The 14,386-nt window shown below is 58.3% G+C and overlaps 1 protein-coding gene across 8 annotated transcripts in view; it reads left to right on the top strand.

Moving 5' to 3' along the window:
- TMEM63B (transmembrane protein 63B) overlaps positions 1-14,386 on the top strand; it is a 24,422-nt gene extending 10,036 nt beyond the window's left edge. For 6 of the 8 annotated variants that reach the window (XM_036868835.1, XM_036868836.1, XM_036868831.1 and 3 more), the window contains 19 exons: positions 151-188; positions 1,178-1,320; positions 1,420-1,471; positions 1,934-2,042; positions 2,685-2,755; positions 5,746-5,826; positions 6,413-6,536; positions 7,140-7,273; positions 7,354-7,491; positions 7,632-7,785; positions 8,720-8,826; positions 9,070-9,156; positions 9,397-9,462; positions 10,709-10,871; positions 11,466-11,571; positions 12,551-12,718; positions 12,956-13,071; positions 13,236-13,316; positions 13,603-14,386. In XM_036868835.1, coding sequence (XP_036724730.1) covers positions 151-188; positions 1,178-1,320; positions 1,420-1,471; positions 1,934-2,042; positions 2,685-2,755; positions 5,746-5,826; positions 6,413-6,536; positions 7,140-7,273; positions 7,354-7,491; positions 7,632-7,785; positions 8,720-8,826; positions 9,070-9,156; positions 9,397-9,462; positions 10,709-10,871; positions 11,466-11,571; positions 12,551-12,718; positions 12,956-13,071; positions 13,236-13,316; positions 13,603-13,794 — 2,130 coding nt within the window. In that variant the 3' untranslated portion in view covers positions 13,795-14,386. The remainder of the gene's footprint in view (positions 1-150; positions 189-1,177; positions 1,321-1,419; positions 1,472-1,933; positions 2,043-2,684; positions 2,756-5,745; positions 5,827-6,412; positions 6,537-7,139; positions 7,274-7,353; positions 7,492-7,631; positions 7,786-8,719; positions 8,827-9,069; positions 9,157-9,396; positions 9,463-10,708; positions 10,872-11,465; positions 11,572-12,550; positions 12,719-12,955; positions 13,072-13,235; positions 13,317-13,602) is intronic. The other 2 variants (XM_036868837.1, XM_036868838.1) reach the window with 1 other exon arrangement.

The following is a 14,386-nucleotide window of genomic DNA, read 5'->3' as shown; positions in this document are numbered from 1 at the left end:
TTTCTGTGGGGACTGTGGGAGCTGTGACAGGTGAGCCACAGCCTGCAGGTGGTTACGAGGTTGGGGTTGGGTGGAGGGGAGGCTTGAGGGGGAGGGGAGGCTCGGGCTGGTGGGGTGAGGACTCTAGCCGATAGCCCTCTGTCCCCGCAGGGTTTCTGTTCCTGGCTGACAGCCATCTTCAGGATAAAGTAAGTGAACGGTCCTGAGGCTCTAAAGAAAGAGAGAAACAGAGAGAAACTTCAGACCTGTCATCTCCCTACAAAGTCCAGAGACCAGCAGCTTTGAGGGCCTTAGCGCTCCTAGCCAGCCCAGCACCCTCCTCCCTGCTCCAGGGAGCCAGGCCCCTGCTGTTCCTCCAAGCCGGCCTCACTTTACCCCCCGACAGTCTCCTGTGCACCCCCCTGCCTGGGGTCCCGCTCTGCCCTCAGCTCTCCCCGCCCCTGCCAGCCCATGAGAGCAGGGGCTCACGCCGCCACCTCAGAGGCTCGGGCAGCTAGCGGGTGGGGGCATCAGGCAGGCCGGGAGCAGCCAGCCAGCAGCAGGCAGGAGCCAGTATCCCGCAGGCAGAAGTCAGGAGATGGAGCCAGAGTGCGGCAGGCAGGCAGTGAGCCCTGAGAGAGGCAGGAAGCCCAGACAGGTCAGCACCACCACCGCCCTCGCCCCTGGGCCCCTGGGCCCCTAGGGCCCCTCCCCAAGTCTAAAGGGCTTCGCCAGCACCCCTAAAGCGCCACTGCTTTCCAGACCTCCCTCCTCCCTCCTGCCTCTGCCTCTTCCTGCCACCATCCTTGTCCTCCCTTTCCAGATTATCCTCTTACTTCCTTTTCTCCCCATTCCTCACTGTTCTTCCTCTCTGCAGTCTTCCTTCTTCTTTTCCTTCTTTCTTTCTCCCCTTCTTTTTCTTTCTTCCCCCCTCATCCCTCTCCTCCTCCTCTATTTTCCCTTTCCCTCCCCTTCTCTCTGCATCCTTCCTTTTTCTCCCTCCCCTTCCCTTTCTCTCTTTCCTCCCTCCCCTCCCAGAACATGGGGGACCCAGAGCCCCCCCCTTTCAACCCCGTCCTGCTGCCAGACTGGCACGGGCTAGGGCGGACGTGGGCTGGGGTGGGCAAGGGCAGGCGAGCCAAGCGGCCCCTCTTTTGCCCTGGTCCTCACCGCATCCCTCTGTCCCCGGCGCCTGCAGGGATGACGAGATCCGGGATAAATGTGGTGGCGACGCTGTGCACTACCTGTCCTTCCAGCGACACATCATTGGGCTGCTGGTGGTCGTGGGCGTCCTCTCCGTAGGCATCGTGCTGCCCGTCAACTTCTCAGGGGACCTGCTGGGTCAGTGAGGGCCAGGATGGGCGGGGCGGGGAGAGGAGGGGGCAGGAGGGGACGTGCCCTGACCCCACCGTCGTCCTCTCCCTCCTCCCACCCCCACAGAGAACAATGCCTACAGCTTCGGGAGAACCACCATTGCCAACTTGAAATCAGGGTAAGGGTGGGAAGCTGGTCAGTGAGGCCTGGGTCTGCGGCCAGAGTCTGGGTGGGAACAGGGAGGAGAGGAAAAAGGGAGTGTTCAGGGGAGAGATGCTGAGGCTGCTGAGATGGCTGTGGGTCCCTGAGGGCTTGGGATGGAAACAGAAGGAGCAGATCCCAGGGATGGCCAGATAAAGAAGAGCCGTGTGCAACCCCGGGCCAAGGAGGGCTGGCTGGCGGTGGTTGGAGGGCAGTATAGCCAGCAGGTAGGGCATGAAGAGATGACTTCTTGGGGACATTTCAGTTGGAATGGAACAATCCTGGGATCTAGAGGATGTGGGGTGTGGGGCCCGCCTTGGGAGGGGGTCAGAAGTGCTCTAGAGGGGCCCTGTACCAGGGTTTAATTAACAGTGGGAGGTTGGGGGTGTCTGAGAGTGTTCCCAACCCCGGTGGCTCCATGCACCCCTCTGCCCGCCAGGAACAACCTGCTCTGGCTGCACACCTCCTTCGCCTTCCTGTACCTGCTGCTCACCGTCTACAGCATGCGCAGACACACCTCCAAGATGCGCTACAAGGAGGACGACCTGGTGAGTGGAGCAGAGCCCAGGTCCTCGCCCAATCCCAGCCCCTCCCCTTCCCTCCAGGCCTCTCCTGCCGGAGTCCTAAGGAGTATCGGCTCCGGCTCCGGGTGAGGCCAGCTGGCTTTGAATCCTGGCTCAGCAGCTCAGGATTCCTCCGCCCCACCATCCTGCCAGTTAAGTTACCTCTCCCAGCCTGTTTCCTCATCTGTGAAATGAGAGAACAGTCCCTCTCCCAAGGTAGGTGGGGGGTGAGGTGAGGCCTTGCATGGAAGGCACCGGGGCAGGAAATATCTGCGGTGGATATTACGGGAGTGGTTGTCCCTCTCCTTCAATATTCACTCCCAAAACCAGTACTGAATGCCCACTCCATGCCACCCTCTGTGCTGGGGCCTCACAGCCTGAGGATCTGAGATTAGAACCCCCTCTTCCTACTCTGTAACCCCTCAGGGAGCAAGGGGCCCAGGGCTTTCACTCTGTTCACTGCCTGATTTCTATTAGAAACACTCCCCCTGCTTTCCCTGGGCCTGGCTTCTCCCAAGGCCTCCTCCTACTCCTGTCTGCTCCTCTCTGCTCACCCGTTCCCCACCCCTCCCTGCATTCTCCCGGATCGGAGCCTCAGGAAGGCCAACCTGCCCCGTCTCACCCCAGGTGAAGCGGACTCTCTTCATCAACGGAATCTCCAAATATGCAGAGTCAGAGAAGATCAAGAAGCATTTTGAGTGAGTAGCTCCTCCACCCCCACCCCGAGGACCTGTGGACCCTTCTTTGCTTTCCATCTCCAGGAGCATCCTCACACGCCTCTCTCTCGGGGGGGTCAGGGGCTGCAGTGAGGGGTGGAGGTTAGGCTAAGGAAGAATCCTCTGACTCCAGGGCAGTCTAGCACTCGGGCTGGACTTCAGACCCCTCAAAGAGCAGGAGAAATACTTGAAAAATGAGTCCCCTGGGCCTCTCCTCCTGGCTCTAACAGGGTCATGGATTGTCGACCGCAGGTCCACAGGCCCTTGGGGGGTGTGGCTGTCTCACAATTGTGCGTGGCATTCCAGAGCTTGTGTGCAGACTAGCAGGGAGAAGCTCCTCGGCTTTCAGTGGATCCTCAGGGAGCCCAGGAGAGCCTGGACTGTATGTTCTCCGAGACACTTTTTAGCTGGAAGTCTGTCTTAGTGAGGGGGTGGATATACACCTCCAGGTGGCCAGAACAGTCTGTGTACAGGATTAGGGATCCTATCACACATCCATCTGTCCATTCAGCAAACGTTCTCAGGTGCTGTTGAGGTCACTGTGATGGCCTGGGGACTATAAAAATGAGTACGAGACCATCAAGCTCTCGGGGGTTTGCAATGCAGAGGCCAGCTTTAGGGGCCAGTCCAGGGGCTGCTCAGGGATTGGTCTGGGGTCAGTATTAGGAGTTGTCCAGTGGTTCTGATTAGAGACATTGGTGGTCTGGATCAGGGCTCCGTCTCTGGCCAGGATCAGGATTTAGTGAGGTCTGGATGAGAAGTCAGTAGTCGTCCTAGATCAGGACTGGATTGGGGTCGGACTCCAGGCTCCTGTATTACAGGAGAAGGACTGGTTTGTGACAGGCATTTGTGGGTGAATACTCTTTCATTCAACATGCATTTATTGGTCACCTTCTGTGCGCCAGGCATAAATCAATTAGAAACAAGTCCTGCCCTCATACAGTTTATAGAACAGCAGCCGAAATTAGATCATCAATCATTGGTCAGTGTGAGAGAATGATTTGGGGTCCCATCTGGGGTTCAAGCTGTGCTCAGCATTAGGGGGCAGGCTGGGTCAGGATAAAGGACAGTGTGTGCTGAGAATTAGGCGACATCTTAATGTTACCATCCACGTGGAATCAGCCGTCAGCTTGTACAGACAAGTCCTTTACTAACAGGGATCCTTTGAGCACCTGCTATGTGCCTGCACTGGAACAGGAGTTTGGGGATATGGCAGGAAACAAAGAAAAAGCCCCTGCCCTCATCTGCTTACATTCTAGTGGGGCGAGGCAGATAGCAAAGAAATGAACTAGTCAAGTAGGGGTAGGTGCTAAGAAGAAAACCAAAGCAGGGAGAGGGGCAGGGTGAGCAGGGTCAGGGAGGGTTGCAGTTTCCGATGGTGTGGGCAGCAGGGGTTCTGACGGGGTGATGTTAGAGCAGAGCCCTGAGTGCAGTGAGGGAGTGAACCCTGTGAGTCAAGCATCCATTGATCCAGTACACTGTTCATTGTACACTTACTATGTGCTTCATCCCAGGGAGACAAAGAAGAGCCAGGCTTGATCGGTGGGGAGCTCACTGTCCAAGTTGTCTGTTTCAGGGGTCGGTGGGTGATTTTGTTTAGGAAACAGTCTGATTAAAATTAGCGGTCAGCCTATGAGCAGGGGTTGGGGAGACTGCAGTCCTAACTGGAGTTTTTAGGATTAGTACGGTGAGCATTATGGAAGAGCCATTTCATGGACCCGTTCATTCCACAGCACAGTGGGTATTTACTGAGCACCTACTATGTGCAGGCTGTTGGCCCAGGCCTGGGTATATGGTGCTGAGCAGGAGGCAGCCCTTGTCCTCGCGGAGCCCCTGGCTAGCTGTCAGCATCAGGCAGGGTGTGGGGTCCAGGTCTGCAGTCTGTCTGGGTTGGAGGACTGACCCAGCACAATCAGGGGTTATCCTGTGTACAAAATCAGGGAACCTGTGTGGTGGGGATTAGGGGATTAGAGATTAGTCGGGTGAAAATGAGGTCTCAGCCTGCCACAGGGCTAAAGGCCCTTCCAAAGAGGAACCCTAAAATGGTTTGAGCAATAGCGGTGTCTGGGGAAAAGTCTGAAGCCTCCTGGGAAGTGCTTTTCAAGGACCCCATCCCAGATTTAAGTTTCCAAATTCTCGTGGGTTTGGTCCATCTTGTTCCTTTAGAACCATGTCTCCTGAATCTTTAACACTTGGTATTTCCTTCTTTAAAAATTAAAAAAAAAAAGAAAGAAAGAAAAAGACAGGGACGCAGTTTAGATTAGGGATTAGGATCAAGGAGCCCTGTGTGATCAGGATGAAAAAGGAAGTGCTCCTCCACTTGGCCTGCAAGCATCACTCGAGCCCTGCCAGGTACCAGGCACTGAGAGTCTATCTGGTCAGTGTTCAGTCAAGGTGGGGTCAATCTCGGGTCAGGATTAGAGGGTCAGTATTGGGTCTGGGTTATGGATCAGTTTGGGTCAGGGTAAAGGATCAGTCTCCGGCCAGGGTTAGAGGTCAGTCTCAGGTCAGGTTTCAGGATCAACCTCTGGTCGGTCTTGGGCCAGAGATCATTCTGTAGCCCAGGGTTGTGGGTTGGTTGGGGTCAGCTGATGGTCAAGGTTAAGTATTGGACTGTAATCAGGTCTTCTAGGAGCAGGGTTAAGAGAACAACCATACTAGAAACAGTTTCTCTCAACTTAAAGTTCACAGCCCCAGACAAGAATCAGACCACAGCCGTGGTGTCCCCAGCGCCCCGTAGGTACACGCTCGCGTCTGGGTCCATGCCCACGCCTGTGTGCGTACCCTCCCCCCACTCAGATAAGCATGATAGGAATTTCAAAGTTTTATTCTCGGGAAGTGTCAATTTTGCAGACTCAGAAAGAGGGAGCTTGCACTGGGGCTGTGTGTCTTGAAGGTGCCGGGGTCACAGGGGAAAGTTGGGGGCGGGTGGGCAGGCTCCCTGCAGAGGATGATGGTGGACTGTGTTTCAGGGAGGCCTACCCCAACTGCACGGTTCTGGAAGCCCGCCCATGTTACAACGTGGCTCGCCTGATGTTCCTTGATGCAGAGAGGTAATGGGGCTGGGGGCGGGGGCAACACCCGAGGGCCCCCTGCCCGTTGTGGAGGGCATCTTGGCTGCCACTCAGGAGCCTGGCTCCCCTTCCAGGTGTTTCCCTGAACATTTGATTTTCCATGCCTCATGGCATGCAGGATCTTAGTTCCCCAACCAGGGATCGAACCCGTGCCCCCTGCAGTGGAAGCGCAGAGTCTTAACCACTGGACGGCCAGGGAATTCCCAAGGGGCGTTTGATTTTAATTCACCCCCTGGAGTGCCTGTCAGTTCAGCTCTGGAAAGAGCAAGGCCTGGAGGTTAGAGGAAAGGGGCCCACTGTCCCCACCCCATTTGAGGACATTCCCTTCCTCAGCTACAGTGTGCGAAACTTAGGCCAGACTATAGGAAGAACTTCTGCCCTTCAAGGGATGGTGGGGAGACACTGGGCTGGGGACATGTCTGAACCATGCATCCTAATCAAACCAAAGAGTAAGGTGGCCCCTGTCCTTGGGGAGTGGACTGCATGACCCCGAAGCTGGGCTACCTACCCATCCTCCAGCCAGACCCAGCTGGGCAGTAGGTGACCGGGCACCCGGGTCCCACAGGAAGAAGGCCGAGCGGGGAAAGCTTTACTTCACAAACCTCCAAAGCAAGGACAACGTCCCCACCATGATCAACCCCAAGCCCTGCGGCCACCTCTGCTGCTGTGTGGTGCAAGGCTGCGAGCAGGTACGGGGCGTCCTGGCCTCGGCTCAGGCCTCAGGGCCCCCAGACTCCTGATGGGTGAGGGGGGGAGTTGGAAGGTCCCGGGGAGACAGGGCACAGTGAAGATGGATGCACCCCACGGTGGGGCCCGTCCCACATCCCCAGGAACACACACACACACGCACACGCATGCATGCACGCACGCACGCCTTGCACACCAATACCCCAAGGTGAAGAGACTCCCGAAGGAAGCAAAGCTGGGGTGCGGACCACAAGCAGGTCCCCATCTGTTCCTGGAAGCCCTAGTCCCATTGTTGGGTTTGCCCCCTTATCCCTACAGTGACCAAGTTTTCAACCCCCAAATCAGAAGAGGTCAGCCAAGAGGACAGCTTGCTGTATTTACTAGCTCTGTGGCTTTAGGCAAGTTTCTGGACTGCTCCATGCCTCAGTTTCCTCGTCTGTAGGACAGAGCTACTTGTACCCACCTCCCAGTGTAGTTGTGAGGATAAGCGAGTGGACAGAGAGCTTAAAGCAGTGCCTGGGCTGCAGTCAGCTCTGGGCAGTGCCCGCTGGGTGCTGCAGGGACCGGCGGCTCTGACCGGGGCCCTGCCTCGCCCGCCCCGGCAGGTGGAGGCCATTGAGTACTACACGAAGCTGGAGCAGAAGCTGAAGGAGGACTACAAGCGGGAGAAGGAGAAAGTGAACGAGAAGCCTCTCGGCATGGCCTTTGTCACCTTCCACAATGAGACCATCACCGCCATGTGAGCTCCACCCACCCGCCCCGGCCCCTAGGGACTAGCTGGGGCTCCAGGTCCCAGGTAACCGTGCCCCCCTCCCCCAGCATCCTGAAGGACTTCAACGTGTGTAAGTGCCAGGGCTGCACCTGCCGCGGGGAGCCCCGCTCCTCCTCCTGCAGCGAGTCCCTGCACATCTCCAACTGGACCGTGTCTTACGCCCCTGACCCCCAGAACATCTACTGGTGAGCAAAGGGGGATTGCGGGGTGGCTTCGTGGGGCCGGCGTGGGCTCCAGTGGGGAGAGGGAGGAGAGGCAGGCCCTAGGTGTCGCTGGGGACGGATCAGGCGTCCAGCCCTGGAGTGATGCCTCCGGACCTTCCCAGGGAGCACCTCTCCATCCGTGGCTTCATCTGGTGGCTGCGCTGCCTGGTCATCAATGTCGTCCTCTTCATCCTCCTCTTCTTCCTCACCACCCCGGCCATCATCATCACCACCATGGACAAGTTCAACGTCACCAAGCCCGTGGAGTACCTCAATGTAAGGCCCACACCCCGATCCTCCACACTGTGTCCCCAAACGCAGATACCAGGCCCCACATCCCTCCGGGCAGCGGCAGGCGGGGGGTGGACCACATGCCCTCCAGTCCAGATCCTGTTCCGCTTTTCTAGCCCAGCCCCACTAAGAAGGTCCCACATGACCGTGGGCTGCAAACCCCTCTGTGCACTTCCCTCGGGCTCCCTGCCACCTTCCCCCTAGGAGAGGCCTCCCTTGAGTTTACACACGCCTAGAGGGCCTCTGAGGGAAGAGAGAGCCTGGGTCCATTCCAAACTGATCATGTGACCTTGAACAAGGTCCTTCTCCAAATCCCTCGGTCTCTCCAACCAAAGAGTGAAGGGTCAGACCAGATCCTTGACTTCCAAACTTGGATTCTGATGGCCTTCATCAAAAGGAATCTTACATGAAACCCAATGTAGGAAAGCGAGGTCGCTCAGATGGCAATGGGTGTGGGGGCATTTCTGCTGCTCTCCCCTCACCTCTTTGCAACCTCCTTGGAACCTCAAAATTCATGAGAAGGCACTTTGAAAATCGTTGAGTGATGATAGCATAATAGATAAGACCCAGGCTGCCTGGGTTCAAATCTCCCCCACCCACTGCTTACTAGCTAGATAATTTATTGACTCTCATTTTGCCTCAGTTTACTCATCTGTAAAATGGGGTAATATCATTAATGTAAGAATTAATACATGAAAAGTACATGATCAGTAGGTGTTCAGAGATGCTAACTACTAATACTATTCATGCTGGGATTGTACATATGGCCCTGGCCCCCAGATGTTCTGGACTTCTGACATGAGGCCCTAAGAGCTGGGGGGCCCAGGGCTCACTGGGGGAGGGGGCAGGTAAGCAAAGCAAGCTGGGCCCACTAGACTGCCCCCACCTGACACATTCCGCCCCCCTCTGCCTTCTGCAGAACCCCATCATCACCCAGTTCTTCCCCACCCTGCTGTTGTGGTGCTTCTCGGCCCTGCTCCCCACCATCGTCTACTACTCTGCCTTCTTTGAAGCCCACTGGACACGGTGAGACACCCCCTACACACACACCACGCCTCACTGTGGTCCTCCTGGGCGCACACGCTCTGCCCTCAGGCTCCGTGCCCTGGGCAGTCCCAGAGCTGGCAAGGGAGGGATGGTGACCAGCATCCTCACCTTGGGAAGCCCCCCTCCTTCCCAGGAAACCCTCCTGGGACACCATACGAGCTGGGGGAGCAGGCATGGGGGCTGGCTCATCTGACCTCTGCCCCCCCATGTCCCCCACCCCAGCTCTGGGGAGAACAGGACCACCATGCACAAGTGCTACACCTTCCTCATCTTCATGGTGCTGCTCCTGCCCTCGCTGGGACTGAGCAGGTGGGTTTCGGAGGAGGGGATGGGAGCTGGGGTCCAGAATTGCCTGAGGGGGAGGGGGAGCTCAGGCTCCCACCTCCTCTACAGAGCCAGGGGCCCCATGTCTGGGGGGCATCCCCAGAGCTTGTGGATGGGCCTCCCCCTCCCCTGGTGTTCTGGGCCATTCCAACTCCCCCACACACCCCCTCTCCTCTCTTCCCCTCCCTTCTCCTCTCCTTTCCTCTCCTCTCCTCTCCTCTCCAGCCTGGACCTCTTCTTCCGCTGGCTCTTTGACAAGAAATTCTTGGCTGAGGCAGCTATTCGGTTTGAGTGAGTGACCGGGGTCCCCAGGGAAGGAGACCAGATGGTGGGGGTGGGTATTCCCCCATGGGATGGTGCAACAAAGCTCCCACCGCTGCAGCGGGGAGGAGGAGGGGGCTTATATCACAGTCAGGGTCATCCCAAAGGTTGCCCCACAGGCTGTCTTGGGTGTATACATGGGATGTCCCGGGGTCTGTGTTGGGAACCTCTCTGGATTCTGAGGTCACCCCCGAGGTGTATTTGGGGCTTTGGGACCCACACTTGGGGGGTTTCTATGGTGGGCTTTGGGGCTTGTATCCTGGGACTAACCATGGGAGTCTGGAGCTTCACTCGGGAGGTTTGGAGAGGTCTATAGTGGGATCTTGGTTGTACTGTGGGAGTGACATGGGGGTTCCTAGAGGTATCCCTGAAGGTCTCTGGAGCCACACCTTTGAGTATCTATGGAAGGCTCTTGGGCTCACACCTAAGAGTGCCTATGGGGGACTCTGGGGCTCACACTTTGGGGTGTTTCTGGGGCACAAGTTCTGGGAACACCTCTGAAGTCTCGGGCTGTCATCCAGAGTTGTGACTCTGCAGTTCTCTGGGAATCGCACCTTCCCTGGGAATCCCTGTGAGGGGGTCCTGGGGGACACAAACCTTGGCTCTTTATGTGGGCACCAGCTCTAGGGGTCTTGCTCTAGGCCATCTGTGGTAATCTTGGGCTCACACTTGGGGTGTCATGGGTACTGGGCTTCCCCCTCTGAAGATCTCTGGGCTTCCCCCTCTGAAGATCTCTGGGGGAGGGTCTCTGGAGCTTGAGTTCTGGAGGTGTCCAAGGCTCATACTCCAGAGGTGACTCTGGGTTAAGTTAAGGTCTAAGGCAGGGAGCCTTCTGGGTATTGCTGGGGCTCACACCCTTGGGGGTCTTTGGGGTCACAGGGGGTTGGGGGCAACCTCTGGCATCACACCCTGGACACTGGTGGCCTTAGGGGTCTCAAGCACTCTCTCCGGGGGTCTTTATGGGGCACAAGTTCTAGTGGTGCCTCTGGGCTCACTCACGCTGAGAGGGTCTGGGGCTTACTTTGGAGGCATCTGTGGACACTCTGGCATCTGCCTCTGGGGTTCACACTCGGGGGACTGGGACACAGGTGCTTTGAGGGCTGACCTTAAGGGTCCACGTGGAAGAAGGCACGTTGGGGGTGCTGGCACGTTGGCAGTGGGCAGGGGGCCACCGGGTCCCCCAAGGGTGCAGAGCTGGAGCACCCGGTGCCCCCAGGTGCGTGTTCCTGCCGGACAACGGCGCCTTCTTCGTGAACTACGTCATTGCCTCAGCCTTTATCGGCAACGCCATGGACCTGCTGCGCATCCCGGGCCTGCTCATGTATATGATCCGGCTCTGCCTGGCGCGCTCGGCCGCCGAGAGGCGCAACGTGAAGCGGGTAGGGCCGCCCGGGGCAGCCGCGGTCTGCACAGCGCCCCCTAGCGGGCCCAACCAGAAACAGTGGCCGCCGTGCTAGAGTGTGGGGGCACCCGGGGTGCTGAGACTTGGGGAGCGAGTTCCGTGGCCCTGGGTTACCCTCTTCCCGTCTGGGCCCTCAGTTTTCCCATGTGTACAGTGACAGCTTGACACAGCTAACCCTGAAGGCCCCCGCCAGTTCTGACAGTCTAGTGTTCTGTGATGGGGGTTGGGGGAGGTCTGGGTCTAGACCTAGGGTCCCTCTGCCCTAACCCCACACGAGGGCTCTGGGCATCCCATTCCCAAGCCCACCAACCTGCCAGCCCCTCATGCCTCGAAGGCCCCTCCTGATGCCCCATCACTGTGCCCACCCTGGCCTCCGTCTCAGCCACAGCCCCTCTCTCCATCGGCTTTGCCCTGCCCTGCCCTGGACATTGGGTTCCTTTTCCCCCTGGCTTCTTTCCTGGCCCCCTCCCACTTCCCACCTGCCCTGAGCCCCTCCAGTCCGCCTCGCCCTGCCCCGCCCCTCCCCGCCCCTCCCCTCCCCGAGCTACCCTCCTGCCCATCTCCCCCCCAGCATCAGGCCTACGAGTTCCAGTTTGGCGCAGCCTACGCTTGGATGATGTGCGTCTTCACGGTGGTCATGACCTACAGTATCACCTGCCCCATCATCGTGCCCTTCGGTAGGCACCGCCGCGCCGGGACCTGGGCCCTGCTCGGGGGGACCCAGGACCTCTCCCGCTCCACTCTAGCAAGGCAGGCCACCCGAGTGGACAGGGCCCCGGCTGGGAGACCCGCCCCTCGGGCCTCCCGCCCGGTCCCTGTCTCAGTCTGGGGCTCAGCCAGGGGAGAGGAGGGGAAAAGCCATCTCAGCTCAGGCTGGACTCAGCTCTTGTGCTGGGCCCCTGGGCCAAGTCTCCCCAACACAGCCATGTTTGCTCACACCAGTGCCTTCACTCAGGTGGATATACTTGGACACACATCCCATGCCCACTGAGGTGTACACACACACACACAGTCCTACACAGAATCCATGGGCACACTCGTACACAGCCCCATAAACTCGGGAAAGACCTTTGGGTTTCAGCGTGGTCCTTACTACTCATGGAAATACCCTGCTGTAGCTGTACCATGTGACCTGGGCAAGTCCCTCTTCCTTCTGAAAAAATTTAGCAAAGTTTCTCTTCACCCCAGTTATCGCCCCCACTGGTGACCTCTCCTTTCCCCCCACTAACATCCTAACCCCTCGCCACCCTCCCTGGGTATTGAAGGCTTCAAACTCCCAAGCTAACCTTGTCCTCATTTGAAATTTCCCATCCCGTCAACCTCCAGGAAAATAGAACTTACCACCTAATTTATACTCATCTGTTTAAGGGCAGAGATAGGAAGAACGATATGGGTTTTAAGAGGATGCTTGCTGACCCAAACAAATGGATTTCTAATAGTAGAATTCCTAAGGAGGGGCTGCAGAGTGAAGGGGTTGAAGCAGTGGAAGTTGAGGTTCTGTGGTCCGGCGAGGGGCTTGGGGCTCTATTGTCTACTGGGCCTGGGGCAGAAGAAGGGGGACCAGCCCTTCAGTGACCTCAAAAGGCCCAGGACAACCCGTGACAGACACGCAAAGGTCCGGCAGCTCGAGGTCAGGGCCCCTGTGCCTTCCCCCAGGGCTCATGTACATGCTGCTGAAGCACCTGGTAGACAGGTACAATCTCTACTACGCCTACCTGCCGGCCAAGCTGGACAAGAAGATCCACTCAGGGGCTGTGAACCAGGTGGTCGCTGCGCCCATCCTGTGCCTCTTCTGGCTGCTCTTCTTCTCCACCATGCGCACGGGTGAGGGCCGCCCCCCATCCTCGGGGACTGGGGTGGGTGGTGGGCAGAGGAGACTCCCGCCAGAGTCGAGGCAGAGCAGGCCACGGGAGGCCACGAGGGCCGGGGGTCGCAGGCCCGGGGCCTGGGAAAGGCCGCAGCATATGCGAGTGTGGGAGTGCGTTCAGAGGGAGCAAAGGCCTGTGGGACAGGGGCCCGGAGGAGAGGTAACGGCCCTTTCTCTGCCCACCCCGATGCCAGGGTTTCTAGCCCCGACGTCCATGTTCACATTCGTGGTCCTGGTCATCACCATCGTCATCTGTCTCTGCCACGTCTGCTTCGGACACTTCAAATACCTCAGTGCCCACAACTACAAGGTGTGGGGCAAGGGGGGCAGGGAGGTGGCCGAGGGCAGAATCTCAGCAGGGTGAGGGTGGGGGATTGGGAGCTGAGGGCAGGGGTGCCGAGAGAGTGGAGTTGTGATTATGGCTGAGGGCCAGGGCATTCCCCCCATTGCTTGACTCATTCTGGGCCCGTCAAGATTGAGCACACGGAGACAGATACCGTGGACCCCAGAAGCAATGGACGGCCCCCCAGTGCTGCCGCTGTCCCCAAATCTGCGGTGAGTGCCCTGCTCCATGGCCAAGTGTGGGGAAGAGCCTCTGGTGGAGATCCAGCCCCAAAGCTGGGTGTCCCATTAGTCATCCAGAAAGGGAAGCCTGTTCCAGGCCCCGGGGCGGTGTTGAGCAGGGGCAGGGAGGGATCTGGCTTCACCAGCTGGGGGCTGCCCCACCTCGCCCTAGGAAGAGGGTCACCGCCCCTACCCTCACAGGCCATGAGGTCCCCCCTCACCCCTTCCCCACGAGGGGCAGCTGTCCACCCTCACCCCCACCCTTCTCCCCCTTCAGAAATACATTGCTCAGGTGCTGCAGGACTCAGAAGTTGACGGGGATGGGGATGGGGGTCCCGGGAGCTCAGGGGACGAGCCCCCGTCATCCTCATCCCAAGATGAGGACCTGCTGATGCCGCCTGACGGCCTCACGGACACAGACTTCCAGTCTTGTGAGGACAGCCTCATAGAGAATGAGATTCACCAGTAAGGGGAGGGAGGGCCCTGGAGGCCACGCCCTGCCCCCACCCACCCCGCCCCCCACGGACACTAAAATGCTAATAATTTATTAGATCTAAAGCCCCTTCCTTCCCCATCCCCTGCTTTCATTAAGGTATTTAAACCTGGGGATTTCACCGCTCTCCCCCACCATGGAGGGAGGGAGGGAACCCCCCAACCTCAGTGAGGAGAGCCCCGAGCCGGCCCCGGGGCAAAGAGGGGTGTGGACAGGGTTCCCCCCAGATCAGTGCCCCCCTGGGCTAGTAGTGTGATCAGGAAAGGGTTAATAAGAGCCAAGGGGGGTACTGGCTGGAGACCTGCTGGGGGCAGGTGGATCAGGGGCTGCTCCCCCAGTTCTTACCTCCCCCCCCCCAAGTCCCCCTGGGATGTAGCACTCCAGGGAAGTAGAGCCTCCAGCCCCTACGGGGTTGCATGAGAGGGGAGGGGGTGCTGAGCGGGAGGAAGAGTCAGGCCCCAAGCCAGGGGGGGGTGACCTTGGGGTGGGGGGTGGGCGTGGCTGACACTGGAAAATGGGGTTTTGCACTGTTGTTTTTTTTTTTTTCCTTTAAAATAAAAATGGAAAG

The sequence above is a fragment of the Balaenoptera musculus genome, chromosome 11, assembly GCF_009873245.2.
Source record: "Balaenoptera musculus isolate JJ_BM4_2016_0621 chromosome 11, mBalMus1.pri.v3, whole genome shotgun sequence".
Classification (NCBI taxonomy): Eukaryota; Metazoa; Chordata; class Mammalia; order Artiodactyla; family Balaenopteridae; genus Balaenoptera; species Balaenoptera musculus.
Note: the sequence above shows the minus strand (reverse complement) of the source record. Positions and strands in the feature narration are given on the sequence as shown.